The sequence below is a fragment of the Panthera pardus genome, unplaced genomic scaffold (genome assembly GCF_024362965.1).
Source record: "Panthera pardus isolate Hobbes unplaced genomic scaffold, ASM2436296v1 HiC_scaffold_24, whole genome shotgun sequence".
NCBI lineage: Eukaryota > Metazoa > Chordata > Mammalia > Carnivora > Felidae > Panthera > Panthera pardus.
The window spans coordinates 33,910,856-33,931,887 of NW_026526810.1; the positions used below are offsets into that span (position 1 = coordinate 33,910,856).

General features: G+C 36.2%; 1 protein-coding gene across 9 annotated transcripts in view; it reads left to right on the forward strand.

Annotated features, from left to right (window-relative positions):
• HERC1 (HECT and RLD domain containing E3 ubiquitin protein ligase family member 1) overlaps positions 1 to 21,032 on the forward strand; it is a 186,907-nt gene that overhangs the window by 94,553 nt on the left and 71,322 nt on the right. For all 9 annotated transcript variants that reach the window (XM_053888977.1, XM_053888984.1, XM_053888980.1 and 6 more), the window contains exons 25-32: positions 4,803 to 4,854; positions 11,570 to 11,838; positions 13,582 to 13,797; positions 14,438 to 14,558; positions 14,788 to 15,025; positions 15,176 to 15,369; positions 18,575 to 18,730; positions 20,826 to 20,932. In XM_053888977.1, the coding sequence (XP_053744952.1) occupies positions 4,803 to 4,854; positions 11,570 to 11,838; positions 13,582 to 13,797; positions 14,438 to 14,558; positions 14,788 to 15,025; positions 15,176 to 15,369; positions 18,575 to 18,730; positions 20,826 to 20,932 (1,353 nt within the window). The remainder of the gene's footprint in view (positions 1 to 4,802; positions 4,855 to 11,569; positions 11,839 to 13,581; positions 13,798 to 14,437; positions 14,559 to 14,787; positions 15,026 to 15,175; positions 15,370 to 18,574; positions 18,731 to 20,825; positions 20,933 to 21,032) is intronic.

Genomic DNA, 21,032 nt, shown 5'->3' on the forward strand with positions numbered 1-21,032 from the left:
CTTTTTAGAAGCATAAGTCCTTACAGGGGCCTACAAGACCCTACATATGCTGGCTCCACTGTCACTCTGATCTCTTACTGGCCTCCTTAATTGAGGACTCTCCTTCTATCACACTAGCCTCTTGCCTTTTCCATGAACATACCACACAACCTCCTTTTAGGGCTTTTACCTATTTCCCTCCCCCACCCCCACTAGAATACTGTTGTCTGCCTGGCTAATTCCCTCACTTCAGTGTTTCCTTCTGTTTTTACTTTTTCAGTGAGGCCTAGTCTGACCCCTCTGTCTAAAATTGTAGTTTGCCCTCCTTTCCACATATTCAGTCCCTGTCTACCTTGCCTTGCTAGGTCTCCCCGCCCCCCCACCCCCCCATCCCCCAGCACCAAACATAATTTTGTTTATCACTTTCTGTTGGCCTTGGATTTTATTGATGGGGGTCTTATCTTTTCTTAAGATAAGATATAAGCTCCTTGAGGACAGGAGTTTTTGCTGTTTCGTTTACTGCTGTATTGCAAGTGCCTGCAGTATAGTGCCTGGTATGTAGTAGGAGGCAATCACTAAGTTTTTGGAATGGATGAATTATTGTGTTACCTGTTTTGGTAAAATATTTGTGCCCATTCTGTCCTTTCTACTCTTAAAACATTTTTTTTTAATGTTTATTCATATTGGAGAGAGAGAGAGTGCACAGGCAGGGGAGGGGCAGAGAGAGAGATGGAGACAGAATCTGAAGCAAGCTCCAGGCTCAGAGCTGTCAGTACAGAGTCTATGTGAGGCTTGAACTGAACGAGCTGTGAGATCATGACCTGAGCTGAGTCAGACGCTCAACTGACTGAGCCACCCAGGTGCCCTTTTTTTATTTTTTAGTGTTTCTACTCTTTAATTCAGGCCTTTGTTACCTTTGCCTGGACTGGTAGTTTTAAACTGATCTCCCTACTTTTTTCAGTTCCTTTCCTTAGATCCTGTTCCCAAAGTTAGAGCCTTTTTTTTTTTTTTTTTTTTTTTAATGCTTCTTTATTTTTTTGACAGCTCAGAGCCTGGAGCCTACTTTGGCTTGTGTGTTTCCGTCTTTCTCTGCCTCTTCCCTCCTTGTGCTCTGTCTCTCTCTCTTTTTCTAAAAAATTAATAAGCATTAAAAAAAATTAAAAAGAAAACACAACAAAAATAATACCAGCTGGTCACGCTCCCTTCCTACTTAGAAAACTTTGTGATTCTGCACTACCTACCAAGAAATCAAGATTCTGGAAGATGTTTCCTGCCTGCCTTTGGAACCAGTTATCCCCTGCAGTAATCTGTATTTTTGGCATGATAGTCCACCTGCCAGACCCCAAACATACCTCTTGAGCCTCTGCTCAAGCACTCTTTGCCTTAAATGTCTTTCTCCTGGATTTTATTGATGGGGGTCTTATCTTTTCTTAAGAACTGGCTAAAGTGTCATCTCTTCCAGAAAGCTTTCCAAGATCACGTTACTCCCAGGAGTCTTCATGTTATTTCTGTGACATTTTGGTAGTATCTCTAATGAACCACTAATGTCTTGTCTCACATCATACTTATTTATGTATTATTAGTATTTCTTTCCAGCAGACCTCTTAGAAGGCAGGTTTATTGTAATGCCCCTCATGTCTTTTACAGTATGCTTTGTAGATTGATAATTCATTTCCACTGAAATGAAAAGATAAAAAATGAGGATAGATGTAGTTAAAGCAACATACTTTGAGAAAACAAATAGTGAAATCTCACTTAGTCATAGTAGGCTTAAGATTTACTATTGATTTTTACCTGGGGCAAGATTTTTACCTTTCTGAACCCCAGCTTCTTTATTTTGAAATGGGGAATAAAACTGCCTGTCATGCAGGGCACCTTGGTGGCTCAGTCAGTTAAGCATCTGACTCTTGATTTTGGCTCAGGTCATGATCTCACGGTTTTTGAGTTCAACCCCTGCATTGGGCTTCCTGCTTACAGCACAGAGCCTTCTTGGGATTCTCTCTCCCTCTCTCTGCCCCTCCCCTGCTTGCGTATGTGTATACTCTCTCTCTTTCTCAAAATAAATAAACTTAAAAAAAAAAAAAGAAAAGAAAACTACCTGTTATACTTGCTTCAACTGGGTTGTTGTAAAGAACAAGTTTGGTAATATTTAAAACGTGTTGAAAAATATATTTTCAGAACAGAATGGAAAGAGAGATCAGTGGAAGTAGATTGAGCCTAGATTTAGTTGCCAAGATTAACATTGAGTTTCCTACAGTTTATAAAAGATTAATAAACACATTTTTGAAAAAGATTTGCTCTTGATCATCTTTCTTTACAGAATGTTTAGAAAGATAGTCTTGTAAGAGATAGGAAAGTCTGGAACCAGAGCAGATTCTTTTGCAGATGAAGGGAGAGTCTTGTAAGAGATAGGAAAGTCTAGAACCAGATCAGATTCTTTTGCAGATCAAGGGAGATGTGGGCTGAGCCTTCAGCCTGGTATAGATGAAGAGGGGCAAACAGTGGGGGCAGTTTGGGTTTTTCCAGCTAAAATACATTATCCTTCTGTCAGGTTATTTAGGATTTCCATTCATATCCTTAATATCTAGTGGTACTTCATTTCTGATTTGTGAATGAATGAAATGCTTTCTTAACGTAACTGAAGTTAATCAGTTTAATGCTCAATCTTTGCTTTATCCTTTTTTTATAAAGAGTGTTACATGATGTATTATCTACTTCTGTCTTAGTAAACCTCAACAGTTAATTAAGCGTAAGTTCAACTGTGTGATTGACAGTTGTCATACCTATCCAGCATTTCATACTACACTTTCTTTTTTTTTTTTTTTTTTTAAATTTTTTTTTCAACATTTATTTATTTTTGGGACAGAGAGAGACAGAGCATGAACGGGGGAGGGGCAGAGAGAGAGGGAGACACAGAATCGGAAACAGGCTCCAGGCTCTGAGCCATCAGCCCAGAGCCTGACGCGGGGCTCGAACCCACGGACCGCGAGATCGTGACCTGGCTGAAGTCGGACGCCCAACCGACTGCGCCACCCAGGCGCCCCCATACTACACTTTCTTAATCTATTCCCTCTCTTCCTTATTCCACAAAGGAGTTGATTTAGTGTATAAAAATAAATACTTTATAAAAGGATGAATTAGGTGAATGAATTAGGACTGAAAGAAACTGAAAGATAAAGCCCTGGGTGAGATTTTGTACACCTCAGACCATATCCTGTGATGTTTGGCTAAAGGTGGGCCACCAAAGAGGAACAGCATAATGATTTACAAGATTCAGTGTCTAAAAGATATAACAAACCAGTTGTTCAAGGGAAACAGATAATTCTAGTTCTGAGGCCTGAGATAAAATTATTCTGTGACCCCTCATGACCAAGGTACTGTGTGATAAAAATGTTTTCTTGCATGATCCATTGATATCTTCAGGAGCGGTTGTAACATTTCATATTTTGTCTAGCACCAAATGGCCTGACAACATACTTATTTTTGGTGTGTGTGTGTGTGTAAGACGAAATGTGTTTATCTACAATGTAGGTACATGTGTCTGTGTGTAACCAGGTAATGATTTTCTACAATGGCAGTTCCTAAATGAATCTGTTTTATCACTTCTACAACCTTTCTTCTTTGCCACCATTTTTAAAAATTATGTGATAGAGTAAAAATGAAATGCCTAGTAAGACCATAATGTCAAGTCTTTGCATAAATGAGTCAGTCACCTATGGTTTGTACTTGGTTGGCTGTACATATGAGCAGAGCAGATAGTTGTCTGCACCCCTCCCCAACAGAAATATACTTCTGTTCTTCCTGAAAACCTTCACTATTTTATTGAGCTGTCTGCAGTTTCAGCAATTTGAGATTTCTAGATTTAATAGGCTTTTTTTTTTTTTTTGAGAGAGAGAGCGAGAGAGCACATGCCCGTTTGAGAGGCAGAGGGAGGGAGAGAGAATCTTAAGCAGGCTTCATGCCCAGTGCAGAGACCAATGTGGGGCTTGATTCTATGACACTGAGATCATAACCTGAGCTGAAGTCAAGAATTGGACACTTAACCCAGGCACCCCTTAAAAACATTTAAAAATCCTTTAAAATACTGCCAGTAGTCTTAGGACTATGTTACTTTTCTGTTAGGGTGGATTCATCAGATTCTCTTCCTCTAAAATGCCTAGCCAAGACTAGTGGGGCTTTTGAAAAGAATGTAAAATAAGAATAGAGAAAGCAATTTTTGAAAATGAGACTTTGCTACAGGAGGCTTTAGACCTATGGAAGGTATTAATAAGATTATAGTGTATTTGGAAGATAAAAGACAAAGATACCTGGGGCACCTGGGTGGCTTAGTTGGTTGAACGTCCGACTCTTGATTTTGGCTCAGGTCATGATTTCACAGTTTGTGAGTTCAGAGCCCAGCATTGGGCCCTGTGCCGACTGTGTACAGCCTGCTTGGGATTCTCTCTTTCCCTCTCTCCCTGCCCTTCCCCCACTTGTGCATGTGCTTGCTCTCTCTCTCAAAATACATAGATGAACTTAAAAAAAAAAAGGCAATAATTCCAAAAAAGAAAAGGTGACAACAAAGAAAAACTTATGCTACTCTACAATGTTAATTAGCATACACCTTGACTTTGTGTTTTAGTATCTCAGAGTTATGTACCTGGGCTTTCTTAAAGCTGTTTTCAGTGGGTTTTTTTGAGACGTTTTATTAGACTTTTTAGTCTGACTGGACTGGTATACAGGTAGCACATTGTTATAATTTTATGTATTTTTATTCTAATGTTGTATTAAATCTAATCTTAAAACACTTTTCACAACTAAATTTTTCATTTTTAACTTAATAGAGTGGAAGACGAAATGTTGATTTGGATTTGGCATCATCTCATAGAAAGAGAGGTAAGTGTTAAGAAATTAAAAATCTGGTTAAATGATGTAGCTGTTTTTATATCTGATGTATTTAGATATGATTGTCTTTGAAACATTATTGCAAAAACAAATTTAGAAACATTTTATTGGAAGAGTTAAAAGGAAATCATTTTCTTTAACATACACTCTTTTAAAACAGAAATGTCTAGGAGTTAATAACCAGTCTGTTTCTCATTTGTCATGTGTTTTGACTTTTTAAAAAGTGTGGAACTCCAAAAGTAATGCTTTACATTATGGGGGGTTATGTACATTATTTGCTATGTTTTAGTTCACTGGTACAGTTGCCATAGTTTAATGGTATTACATGAGAACTCTTCTCCACTTACCTCCTGTCTCTGCATGCACACTTTCAGAAAGTTTCCACTTTTTTTTTTTACTATTTGCCTCTTAAGATACAGCATGTAAGACATAAGCTTATGATTTCTAGACAAATTTTCCCATGAGGAACAATTTTACGAGTGTTATCAAGAGTTTAGCTTGTTTGTTAGAAGCTCTTTCTTAGTAAATAATACAGTTAACTCTTGGTTATATATAAAAATGTATGGAAAGGACAGCTGTTTCAGAGACTCTAAATTCAAGGATACCTAAAAACTCCCCAAGTATTGCTCTCTATTAACTGGCACTTTTATTAAACCCATTTATACTGTGGTTGTGAAAATGTGAAATGTTCAACATTGGTGCTGGTGGCAATTTTTAAGAGCCTGTGGGAAAAATTATTTTCTGTGATAGTAAGTCTTCTGTACTTCAAAACCAAACCCTTCTCTTGATAGCTTCCTTGGCAGAATGTTCAGTTCCCCACAGGAAGCAAACTGAGAGATGAGGGAAAACTGAGGAATGAAGGGAAGAAATGCATGCACAGTTTTTTCATTTGTGTGTTTATAACTTAGAGGAAGAAATGTTGGCATTCTGTCAAATAAAATATGATACTTTGTCCTTTAATTAGAATACAGAGAATGATTTTTCTGAAATACTAAGAATAATGACTAGAACTGGTACTTTGTTTATTTGAAAAGTCTTTGGAAGCTATAACATAGCTGTTGGGTTTTTTAAAAAAAATCATAAGGTTATTTGTGATATAAAAATAATTAAATGATGTTTAGTGTAATGTGCGATATGTATTTTATTATTTTCTAATTCTTTGAAAATTGGGAGTTCATGTGTCATAATTATCCAGAAAATCCTTTTTGCATAACCACTTGACGTAGAAATTAAAATTTTGGTTAGCTCAGGTGAGCACTGTTGGTAAAATTTCTGTTATATGTGTATCATTTGGTGCTAGAGAGACAATGGCTCCAAATTTAATGAGTAGCATAAGGGATCCAGTCTTTAGTAAGAGCTTCCTGCTGTACTGATTATATTTATGCATGATAGTCCATTAGCTAAAATTATTTTCTCGTAAACCTTTATCCTGTGAGATTTAGTCTATATTAGCCATGTCAGTATGTGCAAAGTAATGTTTAGAATAAAACAGAAAGTGGTATCTTTTCTCTGAATTACAAATGACTTAGAATTTCATTGTAAATTACTTAGGAAAAATAGCTAGAACACTTCAAAGTTACTATCCTAGAGTTGGTTTCTGCTCAAGTTTTTAAACTGTTATCCTATGAGTAGATGTGGAGTTTCTATAGTTGTAGGTATAAGGAGATACAAATGAATGAAGCCATTAATCCAAATATTGTTTGTGGATAAACCACCTTCTCCAAAAAGCTCAAGGCAGTACCGAAACCTATTAACTTTTTGGAATTTAACTTTACTTTGTTGAAAACAGAAAAGCAAATACAGGACCTCATGGGAAAAGTTTTTTGTTTTTTTTTTTAATTATTCACTTAGGAAATTATAATAGGGAGGGAAACTAGTTATATAAATCTTCATGATATCACTTAATATGGTACCAGTTTATCCTAATAATCATTGCATTTTAATGTTCCCAGAGAAAAATCTGCTGATGGCTTTGTTCTTAGGAATAGGTGACTAGAAAGTAGAATTACTCTTTTAGGAAGGCAGCAAAAATAGTTTTCAATCTAATGAATACTAGAGCTTACAGATTAAACAATGAAAATGTACACTTAGTAGTTTTCTTATAGATTTCCTTCTTTAAAATAAAAGAACATTGAAAATACATTAAGGGGAATATATTTTGAAAGGAATTTTTAAAAATTATTTGTATTTAGTGACTACCTTCGGACCGCAGTGGTTTGTTTTGTTTTGTTTTGTTCTTAAATGGTAGAATAAACAATCCTATTTTTTCCTTATTTATTGCCAGTTTGGACTAGATGCCTATCTTCATTTGGGCAAACGAACCAAGTCAGAACCGTTTGGGGCCATTTAGGTGTTCTGATTATAACTTGAGCTGTGAAGGACAAACAGATGCCCTGCCAAGTGACAATTCTCCTATGCTCTTGTTTACCCCTTTCCAGTATTTTGAAGAGGAAATGACAATTTTTTCCCTTGCATAGCTTTTGTACTTACTAGTCTCAGTGGCCCTGAGTTATTAAAAACCTAGTAACAGAAATTAGAGATAAGTTACTATGTCACATTCACTGAAATTAAATAGATGTATCAATAACAATTAATGTTTGTATACTCGTTTCAGCTGTTCTTCTTTTCCTTCCAAAGGCTCCTCCTTGGGAATACTAGTGCCTATAATTTCAGTGTTTGGCGTTGGGGATACTAGGATTCATGCTTTTGAACCATGATTGCTGCTTCTTCCTTCATTCAAGTTAATCTTTCACAATTGGTCCAAGCAAGCAAATATGGTAGGAATGGGTAGAGCAAATAGAGCACATAAATGTAGCTGTTTGCTCACCTGTTCAGAGGCATTAAAGCTAAATTCTAAAACCAAAAGTCTTAAATTACTTTAAAAAGAGATAGGTGAAACATTTCTGCTTAGTGCCTCAGAGATAATAGGACATTTTGTATTCATTAAACACCTGTAAACTACTTACATATGCCAGTCATTGTTCTGATGCTTAAAACATATTAACTCATTTAATTCTTACAACAGCTCATCAACATTTTATACAAAACCTGTTAAATGTGTTGGTATTTTGGTACTTTGATAAATACTTAAAAGATTTGCTGTAGTTGTGTAGAACTGAGCTCATCCATCGCTGAAAGACGATACCTAACTTTGCAGATACTTAACTTTAGTTTTCATACTTAAGCTGAACCTGGTGCAGTGAAAAATGGTAGGGATACCAAAGCAGCAATTTAAGAAGCAACATCAGGAATCTTATTAGTTAAAATACTATATGACTTGATTTTTTTTTACTCCTTAGGCCTTATAAATAAAGTGTTAGGGTTTTACAGCTAAAAATAATACTGGAAACATTTATCAGCATGTGTGTTTCATGGTATAACATGTATGGGTGAAATGCTGTTTTTATCTGTGCATTTCAAATTAGATTATATAAAGAAGAGCAAATGTAAATGTTGTCTCCTGTATCAAATTTCTCCTTTTGTCTTCTGATTTTTGTGTGGTAGTGTATTTACTCCTTTTTGGCCAGTTGAGCCCCAGAAAAAAGAAGAGCTTCAAGCAAGTACATGATGGCATGTTTAATTTTTTTCCCCTTTTAGCTTGCCTACATATTTTATGGTTTATAAAGTATGTATTGCAGCTCTGCCATGTTCATTTTGAAAATTCCATTTAAGAACCAAAATTGTAAGGACAAGTAAACCATCTCAAAAAAAGTCTTGTTGAACTTTGTATTTCCTTTTTATAGTAGATGACTCTGAAATAATACTAAGTAAGAACTGGACTTAGTCACAATTACTCTGTAGAAGCTTTTATTGTACTTTTCAGACACAGTATTTCCTATATTCCAGTGAAACAATATTGAACAAACCAAAGTTAATCAGGTTGTTACAATTTTTTTTTAAAGACTTAAGAATTCTTTCATCTCTCATTTCCATAATATAAGTTTTTGTTTTAAAGTATTTTTGATGTCAGCCTAAATATTTGGCTTACAGTTATTTTATTTATTTATCCTAATGTTTTCATATGCTGCTTTTCCTGTTCTTTGTTTTAGTCATACAGAATTTTGTTTGGGTCATATACCTAATAAGTTGCATGTTTTACATTGGGGTCAGCAAAGTATGCCTGGTGAACCAAGTCTGGCCTGCTACCTCTTTTTGTAAATAAGGCTTCCTTGAAATGCAGCCACACTCATTTGTTTATATATTGTCTGTGACAGCCTTCCTATTACAACAGCAGAGTTGAGTGGTTGCAGCACAGACCTTTAAGACCCACAAAAACCTGAAATATTTCCTGTCTGACTCTTTATACAAAAAGTTTGACCCTTGCTTTAATTTGCCAAGAGGATTTTAATGGGTTGGCCACCCATTTCTAGAACATTTTGGGTTATATCAAAGCAATTCACTCTTTGTATATTCTTCATAGTTGAACCTTTGTGTAGGCAGGCACTTGACATTTCCGTGTATTGGTGACTCATGAAGTTGATTAATAACAGGAATTTGTAAGATCACCTCCCTCCCATAAAATTAAGAAATTAGCATTATTAATTTTATAGATCAAATTTTTGACCTCCATTTCCTCAATTGGAATTTGAGGACTGGATAATCTTCAAGGTCTCTTTTACATCTGTGGTTCTAACACTAGCTCATTGCACATTTTATTTTCATTTTGAAAAGTAATTTGTAAGTATTGGAAAACAACATTTTATTCTGAAATTTTATTATTGAACAAACAAGCTCAGTGCAAAGAGCCAAAAACTATTATTTGTAAGTTAAGGCTAAATCCACATTCTGGATTTGGGGTGCTTACAGAAATGGAAAATGATTATTTCTTTTTTTTTTTTAATTAGCTTCTGCTTTATTCTTTATAATTTTTAATTTAATCCATTATGCATACTTGGCGTTATTCTTTGGGTTGTTTTACTCTTTTCTGTTTTACGTGAAAAAAATAATCAGCTATGCAGTTTGGAGAATTTTTCAGATTGGTTATTTTTCATGCTCAGTAAAACTGAAAATTCAGCATTTTTTAATCTTAAGAATTCTTGCTAAAACATGGAAGGCAGAGTAACCATGTCTTCTTTGCTATTCTAAATTATTCTAGTAGAATGCATATAAATTAATTCGGTTACTTTATAATATTAGCTAAATTTCTACATCTGATTTTGAAGTCCTGGGGTTTTATTGACACCAGTGTAGTAATTCAGAAATAAGTCAGGCAATCATTATTTATTAATTTTTTTTTCTCTGTGGGCATTAGTGTTTAAATAGTTCTCTTTCCATATCTTTTCCATCTAGTTATACAACAAAACAATTTTTGGAATGCATATTTTATTGACTACGTTAAGATGCATTCCTAATAGAGAAAGTTGATATATTCATGTGATAGGACATTATACAGTACTCACACAAATGAATTATGGCTACATGTAATAATGTGAATGAATATTGGCAATATACTGATGGAAGAGAGTATGCCCACAAAGATTACATAAAATGATACTTCTTTATAAAGTAAAAACTCACTAAAACTAAACATTATTTGTCTTGGCAATACATATAAGATAAAACAATATTTAACATTAATAAAAGCAAAGGAATGATAAACCCAGGCTTGGGGATAATATAGCCTTAGGTAGGAAGAGATATGGAGAGATGGATTAGAGGAGGAACAGATAGGTAGATACAAGTTACTATCAGTTTTCTAGTTCTTGTGTTCACATTTATTATAAATAAATATGAATACAAAAGCAGGCCATGTGTGGACCAGTGATAAGAGATTATCATGAGCCAAGGATTATGGTTAATCTAATTCATGTACCTGATATCAATTAAATTAAAAAAGACAAAGCTTGTAAGAATTGGACATTTATATATTTATTTAAAGCTCATATTGGCATATGACTTGTTGTGTTCAAACATACTAACGTATTTGTTGTCTAATGTTTTAGTCTGTTTAGTCTAGAAAATGTCCACTGGCAAAACTAATGATATTATATTTAGCAACTATTGTGACATCACTTGGTAATTTTAAATAGATATCATTTTACATCAAATCTCATATATTCTTGTCTGTGAAACTTTGCTTCCTCTATATAGGAGTTTCACAACATGCAGTAAATATGCATATGACACAGTGAAAGTGTTCCTTATATTAATGAAACCCAAAGGGTGATGTTTGTGTCTCCTTTTTGTATAAGTTTACTTGCCCTTCTATATCCATTTTTTGGTAATGTTTCATTGCAGATATGTAGACACTTTGCTCAGTCTTAACTTACTCTTTGCAATGATAATGTTAAATTGGATGAAATTCTAGTACTTGTAGGTCTTACGAGCAGTGTTCCAAGTGCTTAGTTCTTTTGTGTTCGTAAATGATGGTCTAGTTTAATATCGCAGAGCATTTTAAGCTAAGCATTTTGAGAGCAGCTTCTGCCTTTCTTTTTCTTGTGGCAGTGTGTTGCTAAAGCGCTTTCAGAGACACTGATACATCAAACAGGGCTTTCCCTTTATTTTCTTACATTGCTCTGGTTTTTGTTTGTTTTTTGTTTTTACCAAAGCATTTTGCTCAGATTCACTTAATGCATGCATGTAATTCAAACGTTGAGTGTCCATTTCTCACCAGTTGGTATGGTAGCAGCACTCAGCCCTCCCCTAGTTTCAGAATGTATGCTCTACTTGGTTGTTATTGATACATGTTTGTTCTGTTTGTATGTAGGTCCTATGCACAGTCAATTGGAATCCTTGAGTGACTCTTGGGCTCGCCTGAAACATAGCAGAGACTGGTTATGCAACTCCTCTTACTCCTTTGAGTCTGATTTTGATCTTACCAAGTCTTTGGGAGTTCACACTTTGATCGAAAATGTTGTAAGCTTTGTGAGTGGAGATGTGGGGAATGCTCCAGGTTTTAAAGAGCCAGAAGAAAGTATGTCTACGAGTCCCCAGGCCTCTATCATTGCAATGGAACAGCAGCAGTTAAGGGCAGAAGTAAGTCTTTGATACTTACTCCTTAAGAGGCACTGTGGAAACTTAAATGTAATCACTGACTGTACAATAGTAGAAAAAATTTTTCCTTTTCATCTACTCTTTGCCTCTCCCTCTCCTGCACCTGAACTTTTTGATGTCACTATCATATAATGGCATAATATATTGTTTGAAATGGACAAAGTGCATTTTTAATTGCCATCTCTTAGAGCAAGATACTGTAATCTTAAGTCTTGCCTTGTCTCCTAGAAACTAAAATGAGACTGGCTGGTGAGCATATACATCTGCTTCTTAGAGCCTCCGGTTTTGACCCATTTGTCTCCACTTAGAAAAGGCTAGATTAGGACACCACAGTAGTAATGATGAATGCTGAAGTTAGTGAACAGAACTTTAAAGGGACCTAAGATGCCTGTGTAGCCTCATAGTATTTCCCTCACAATATTTATTATTCTGGTTTTAACATGTACACAAATTCTTTAATATTCTTCCTTTAGGATGTGGAGGTTAATTCCCGTTCTTTTAAAGTAAGCAGGACTTAGTGTCTCGGAGCTAGCAGAGTATGAAAAGGGAAAAAAATGAATAATTTTACATTGCAGAAACCTGACACACATCACCTTAGCCAAATGATCAAGATTAACATTATCAACAATAAGTTATAGTGACATCATACATCCCTGAAAATAATGTGTTGAGAAGAGGACTTTTATAGTATTTTCCCCTAAATCCATAACTCTAGTCCAGTCATGAAAAAATATCAGGCAAGCCCAAATTGTGGGACATTCTGTAAAATACATGAACAGCTCTTTCGAAGGAAAGATGGCAACTGGGACAGACTAAAAGAGACTAAGGAGACATGACAACTGAATGCAAAATGGTATCTGGGATTGGATCCTGGAACAGAAAAGGAACATTTTGGGAAAACTGGTAAAATCCAAATAAAGTCTGTAGTTTAGTTATAGTGATGTACCAGTGTTCATTTCTTAGTTTTGATAAATGTACTATAGTCACCTAAGATGGTAACATTAGTGGAAAGTAGGAGGAAGGCATACAGGAATAATCTATACCATGTTTTCAACCCATCTGTACTATTAAATGTACAGTTATTTCAAAATAAAAAGTTATTGGAAAAAAAAAAAAAAAAGAGGGATAGGCTGATGGACTACAGTGGTAGGTTTTGCCCTCCTAGGGAAGAGAGAGCCAGATGTTCAAGAGACCCACAGAGAAACCTTCCAGAAATTCTTTTTCTAATTCTTGAACTAAACACTATTCATTCTATTTAACTTCCCTGTAAGTGAAGGAAGCAATAATCATAACACTTTATGGTTTTGAACCCTCTCTCTCTATATATATATATCTCCTCATGAGCATCACAGTAGCTATGTGACTAGGTTAGAAAAGTACTATAGGATTAGCCTTATTTGACACATGAAGAAACTGCGATTCAGAAAGTTAAGTGAGTTTCCCAAGGCCACAAAGTACATGGAAGAGTCTGGCCTTGAAATTAGGTCTCATACATCCAGATCTGCTTTCCTCATTGTCCTGTGTAGCCTCTTAATTACTGAAGTATGCTAGTAGAGTTTTTAGAAATATTTTGATTTTAATGATAAAATAAATGTTTACTTTAATAGAATAGAGCCCTAAGAAACGTCAGGATTTTCTGTGCTAAGTATATTATCTGTGTTGGAATTCCTTTGTGTCTCAGTTCAGTGAAGAACTCTAAAATATATTTATTTTGCTTTTCTCAAGCTACGTTTAGAAGCACTTCACCAGATCCTCGTTCTGTTGTCTGGGATGGAGGAAAAAGGAAGCATCTCTCTGACAGGAAGCAGATCAAACTTGGGCTTCCAGTCATCCACACTGCTCACGTCTGTGAGGCTGCAGTTTCTAGCAGGGTGTTTTGGTTTAGGCACTGTGGGACATGCAGGAGCCAAAGGAGAGAGTGGCCGATTGCATCACTATCAGGTAGGTGACAGATCTGGCGTGTGAGGATGCACCTTGCAGTATATTCAGATTCTGGCCATTTTTTTTTTAAACATCAGTTTAATAATGCTAAGGTTTCTGGTGTTTAACATTGAGATTTAAAAATATAAAGACTTTTAAATGACTCTTAAAGCTATCTAAGTCGTTTAGTTTCCTGAGTAATAGTAGTATAGTGGAGATTAGGTGAACTATGGTACTGTTGTTTTTTTAGATCCTCTGCTGGCTCAGTTGTCATAACCCTTAGCCAAATTGGATAGAGATAGATCTAATTTGGGATAGGGATTGGTGTTTGGGAGGATGGGTTTCCAGAATTTACATTTATACTTTTATCATTTTACCCAGTTTCTCTGATGACTTGAAAAAAATTTTTTTGAGTGTTATCTTTATGTCTTCCATATTTAGAGAAGAAAAATTGCTTTGTGGGAAAGGAGAAAGAATATATAGAATCAGGAATTGTCAAGCATTTAAATATAAATTTATTATAAAGCTTTTATATATTGAACCATACTGAATAATTAAAAACTGCCATAGGGCTCTAGCATAGAGTAGGATAAAATGCTATTACTTTTATTTGGGTAGGAGGTGTCATTGTTACTAATAGAAAAAGTAAATCTTTATTCAGGATGGGATCAGAGCAGCTAAAAGAAATATTCAGATTGAAATCCAGGTGGCTGTGCATAAGATTTATCAACAGTTGTCTGCTACCCTAGAGAGAGCTCTACAGGCAAATAAGCATCACATTGGTGAGTAACTGCCCCCACAAATATAAGATGCAGATTACATTTTATGCTAGATACTTAATGTTCTATATCTTGTTTTAACATTAATAGGTCAATTTACATGTAAAAGAATACATATTTGAAAATGTAGTGGTGTTCCACATTACTATTTATATTTTTGAATATGCTTTGTTTTAGTGTGTTGTTTACTTCAAAGAAAATTCCCAATTGTTTTTCTTTCTTTTTTTTCTAGAAGCCCAGCAACGTCTCCTTTTGGTTACAGTTTTTGCTCTGAGCGTTCACTATCAACCAGTGGATGTTTCTTTGGCAATTTCCACTGGTCTGCTAAACGTATTGTCGCAGTTATGTGGTACAGACACCATGCTGGGACAGCCTCTGCAGTTACTGCCAAAGACGGGTGTTTCTCAGCTTAGTACAGCTTTAAAAGTGGCTAGTACAAGATTGCTCCAAATTCTAGCTATCACTACAGGGTGAGCATTATAGATGTCTTGATGGAACTGTATGGGACCTGGTCTTTTCTCATTTGAGTAATTTCCACTTCCCCCTCGTGTCCTTTATGTGTTTAAGTACATTTACCCTACTATGTTATTACCCTTTTTTTTCCCTGTTACTTCATGTAGGACTTACGCTGATAAACTGAGCCCCAAAGTAGTTCAGTCCTTGTTGGATCTACTCTGTAGTCAGTTGAAGAATTTGTTGTCCCAAGCTGGTGTACTACTTATGGCCTCTTTTGGAGAAGGGGAAGGAGAAGAGGGTGAAGAAGAAGAAAGAAAAGTTGACTCCAGTGGAGAAACTGAGAAGAGAGATTTCAGAGGTAGCATAAACCCTTTTTTTGTCATTATTTACAAGCATTTATTGAGTCCTCATGTGGATATTAGAATGTAGACTTCTTTCTGTTGTGAGGCGTGAAAGAATTTTTTTAGAAAGAATTTTCATTTACTCATTTACAAACTCTTTTGCTCTCCAAATAAGTGTGATTTCGATGAGCTCCTGACTGAACCTCTTCTCTAAAGTCTGTTAACCCTGATACAGCAACCATACTGTTCCCTAAGTTCAGCTTCTCCTTGGCTGTCCTGGTTCTAGAATCTAGAGGTTCTAGGTGACTGATTCCCCCAGGTTCTGTTTTCTTAGCATTTGATCCTGACAACCCATCTTTAACCATAGTCTTGACTTAAGTGTTCCCTCAGGAACACAGGTTTTCATATGTGGAAACTAGGTTAAAATTAAAGGAGCTGAACTTCTTGCTAGGCTGTTATGTTTCCTGGTCACTAAAAAAAAATTCTTATTATACTTAGTTGTCAGTTATTTGGTTGCTATACTATGACCATCTGCTCATAGCTTTAAAAAACTATAAAACCATAGTGAACATTGTATTTTTGTTAGAATTTAAACCCTGAACAGTAGAAGTACTTCCTATATCTGCTACATAATTAAGGAATAAAGGTTTAAGACTGGCCATTTCTTAAAGAGATTTTTATGAAACTACCATGTCTTATTACTGTAATAAACTCTGGGAGACCTTAAATCCTCTCTGGACCAAGATGGCTGGCTGGCTGGCTGGCTAGCTAGCTAGCCAGCCAGATGAATGAATGGATGGAGAAGAGAGCAAGTTACTTAACCTTTCTGTGCCCCCAATTCCCTCATCTGTAAATAAGGATAATAGAACCAACCTCCTTAGAGTGTTTGAAGACTAATTAAATGCATGTAAAGCACTTAGAGCAGTGTCTGGCACATAGTGAGAGCTATGAATGTGGATGTTAATATTAATACTGGAATACTGTACTAAATAATATTAAAATTAAATAAAGTAATATTTAAATAATATTGTGTAGATAGGTGGGTGGATAGAGGAAATACCTGTGGATACAAAAATGATAAAACATGGTCTGTACCCTTAGAGACCTTCTAAGGTAACCAGAGAGGCAGACATGTCAACAAATAATTACACTGTAATACAAGAAGCTCAGAAGAAATAGCTAAATCTCTTAAGTCAGAATCTAGGAGGATATAGGAGTCTAATTAAGGACTAGCTTTTGGTTTGAGGGGCTACCCCTGTGTCACATTCCTTCTTCCTGTTTATATAAAGAGTGTGGTACTTCTACAAAGACCATGCCAGACTCACAAGGCATGGTAAAATAAACAAGCTTTTAATGCCTCCTCCTGTTTTTCTGAGATGCAGTGAGGGATACAGGGTGATTAAGGTAATAGTTTCTCACCACTCAGTGCTGAGTACTGCACATATGGACAGCAGGGAAGACCTAATAGAGTTACTTCTCAACTTATAGGCCCCTAGGAAAACTGGGCCCTTCCATATCTAGTAAAGAAAGAAGCACTTCTTCCGTAAGTGCATCTCAGCAGGTGTAAGAGCAGATGGGATTCACATCCACTCCTCTCAGGTCGTCCTAGAGAGAGGGCTGTTGCACCATCTCTATTCATGGGGATGGCTGGGAGTGAGACTGATGCAAATCAACAGTGGCCAGCTATTAATAACCCCACAGACACTCTAAAATACTTAACTGAAAGTAAGGTATACCTTTGATTTCAAACTGGTATTGGTACTGAAACACATACCATCTCCAAGTTGTATTAACCATCTTTCTATTTAAGGTCTCCAAACTTAATTAATTTAACTAATTAACTAATTTAGTATCATGTTACAGAGATACTTGCTGGGAGTGAGGATGGGGAGTAGGATAGAGCCCTCATAACAGATTTTCCCAAGGATCTCTACCAAGAGAGAAGGCTTCATAGAAGAGGTAGCTCTTGAACTGGATTTTGAAGAATGTGTAGGAACAGGGTTGGAGTAGTATGTGGGTATCCAGCTCAGGCTAATAACTTTATATTCTTCATACTGATATTATAAAAATATTTGCTTATTAGCATTTAAGTAAAGAAGAGGTAGAGGACCATGTAGAGGAATTGTAGCAGAGGAGTACAATTGTCTCTCATTGTCACCAGCGTTCTAATTCTGTCATAGACATGCACACCCATCTCAGCAGAACAGATGTCCCCTAGTTATGACAAGATGTCTGTGAAAGTAGATTGCTGGCCATTTAAGTGTGGTGCCCTTGGTGCGGGGGTCTCCTTCTAAGTGACTCGTCTGTGTATTCCTTAATTTGACATGCCAGGATCTCCCTGAAAGGAATGCTGTGTATAATACTTGCCTCCAAATCATTATGATTTTGTATGTTTTAGTGCCCTGTAGAGATTGATATTCTGGGCAACTGCCTCACTGGCATACTTCTTCCTCTTGGCTTTGAGTAGGATTTGCCAGGCTGAGAGGGTAAGAAGGGTGATGGATGATGATAGAACGTGGTGTGTTATAGGAAGAGCAGACAGTCCTCTGGTCTAAAAATGCACAGGGTGGAGGGAAACTATGAGAGGGGCGACAGGAGAGAAGCCGGTACTGATACTGGTGGAAAAACGGAGAAGATTGCTTAGAGCAAGTTTATATAAGAGATATACATGGAGTTGGTGCTCAGGCAAACCAGACACAGCCTTAGAAATGTGTTTCTTTGTAGAATCTGAAAACACAAAGTCTTCTTTAGGGATGTGATTCTTAATTTGATGGGGCTGGGGGAGGTCACAGACGTTTTGAAAATGTGAATCAAGTTGTGAACTCTTTTCCTAGTCAAATGTACACACAATTTTCATACAACTTTAGGGGGTTCACAGACCATTTCTCTCAGATTCTACCTCATAGAACTCTAGACTTGGATAGAGAACTGTTGCATTTTAAAATAGCAGTAAAAAAAAAAAATGCACAAAACCAAGTACACATACTTTGTTCTAGCAACCTCACTATTATTGTACACAGATGTAAAAAATGTTTTTAAGTTCGGCTTTGTTTTCTGACCTTTCCCCATGCTGTTCTTTAAGTTTTAAAAATTCAGCAGCCAACTGACAACTTAGATTTTGAATTAGGTTTGGGCTAACTACAATCTAAATGCAAGTTACTTGGTATGACTTTTTCCTGTTGATTTTTGGTTGTAATGTAAACTTTTCTCTTTACTCTTTAGCTGCTCTTAGGAAACAACATGCAGCAGAACTGCATCTGGGGGATTTTTTAGTTTTTCTTCGCAGAGTTGTATCTTCAAAAGCAATTCAATCAAAAATGGCTTCCCCAAAATGGACAGAGGTGCTTCTAAACATAGCATCTCAGAAGTGTTCTTCAGGTATATGACTTTTGCCTTATTTTAGAGTGTTTTTATACATTACGTGTATTTTATTCAGATAATACCGCACTTTAACAACATTGAATATTTGACCTTGATTTCAAGACTCTTGTTTTCTGAGTACTTACTTGGTCAAAAGAAAAGTCCAATTTCAGGAGTAAAAATTGATAGGAATTAATAGAAAGTAGCACCAGGCTAGATTATGGATTTAATCTAAAGAGAACTTGGCTCTATTTGTTTGGATTACCATAATAAAAATAAGCAGAGAACATCCTGTTTAATAATTGGCGCAGATTTTGATGTCACTTGTTGGATTATCAAAATGCAGATCTGATTGTCCATTCTCTCTAATCATAATATGATTTCTGTTGTCTTGATTGTAACTTCTGATTGTATGCTGTCTATGTGAGCTCTTTGTAATAAGCTTAACTCCAGGTTCTTAGTCTAAAAGTCTGGTCAGCCTTCATAGATTACTGTCAGTCCTTTCCTACTCTTTTTTTTTTTTTTTTTTTTTTTTTTAAGTTTATTCATTTATTTTGAGAGAGAGAGAGCACAAGCGGAGGAGGGGCAGAGAACTGAGAGAGAGAGAGAGAGAGAGGCATGTGGAGCTCAAATTCATGAACCATGAGATCATGACCTGAGCCCAAGTCGGACACTTAAATGACTGAGCCACCTAGGTGCCCCACCCTCCAGTTTTTTTTTTAATTGTGGTAAAATATATATAAAACTTGCAGTGGTGTAAAATGTACAGCTTTTAATTATTTAAGTGTATAATTCAGTGACATTCACTATATTCACAGTGTTGCTCAACCATTACTACTCTTCATTCTGGAACTTTTTTATCATCCCTAGTCTTTCTTAAATAGGCTAAAACAAATTTAATTTTCCATGGTACGTGTTGTTTTATATGTATACGTTCTCAATATACTTTGCTAGTTTTTCTTAACTCGTATAATTTATAACAGGCTTTTTTCTCATTTAATAAGGTGAAGCTTATATAATATTAAAGTCTTGGAGCATAAAGAAAAAACCAGATGTTCATTTATTTTTAACTGGTTTTGTTGTAGTAGTAGGTATAAAAAAGAGCATCATTATTCTGACTCTGCTTTTGCTTACTTCAGAAAAGTACAAACTGCTTACTCCCCATTAATCCGAACAGTCTCTGTGAGGCAGTCAGGCCATGGATGGAGAAGCAATGAAAGGATATGAAAACCTGAGCTTTAGAGGTTAACAGACCTGTTTAAAATTCTCCTTCTGCCTCTGCTGAGCTATGGTCACATTACTTAACTTCTCTCAGCCTCACTTTCCTCATCAGTAAAACAGGGATGTGATGTAGGATTTATAAAGATCAATAGAGTTAATGTGTGTGAAATGCATAGCATAGTACCTGGCACAGGTAGTTATTATAGTGCTGTTCCCTTTTATATACAGAAAAACTGAGACGTAAACATGAATATTCATGTACATTAGTGGGTCTGGGCTAAGTCCAGAATTCTTGTGATAATAGGTTGAAGTGTTGTCCATTCCACCCATAAATGCTTAGGAGCCTCAAATATGTTTATTCAAGAAGTTCATTTACACTTTTTAAAAAAATTTCTTAATGTTTATTTTTGAGAGAGAAAGTGAGAGTGGGGGAAGGACAGAGAGAAAGGGAGACAGAATCCAAAGCAGGCTCCAGGCTCTGAGCTGTCAGCACAGAGCCTGATGCAGGGCTCCAACTCAAAAAGGTCACAACTTGAGCCAAAGTCAGACGCTTAACCGAATGAGCCACCTAGGTGCCCCATTTACACTTTTTAAAAAATGTTTGTTTATTTTTGAGAAAGAATGAGAGAGAGAGAGAGAGAAAGAGAGAGAGAGAGAGAGACCTAGCACAAGTAGGGGAGGGGCAGAGAATGAGGGAGACACAGAATCCGAAGCAGGTTCCAGGCTCCAAGCTGGAGTACAGAGCCCTACATGGGGTTCGAACTCACGAACCGTGAGATCATGACCTGAGTCAAAGTCAGACACTTAACCAACTAAGTCACCCAGGCGCCCCTCATTTACACTTTGAATTTAAGTCACACTGATAATAAGAAAATGTCTTTTCCCTCCCCAGGTATTCCTCTCGTTGGTAACCTAAGAACAAGGCTCCTTGCACTTCATGTCCTTGAGGCTGTGCTACCAGCTTGTGAATCTGGCGTAGAAGATGATCAAATGGCTCAGGTTTCTATTTTTAAAGCTGTTAGAAGATACTTTTCACATCTGTAACATTATTTTTCCAAAATCTAAATTATAGTCTCTTCAGTTGTAAATGTATCATTTA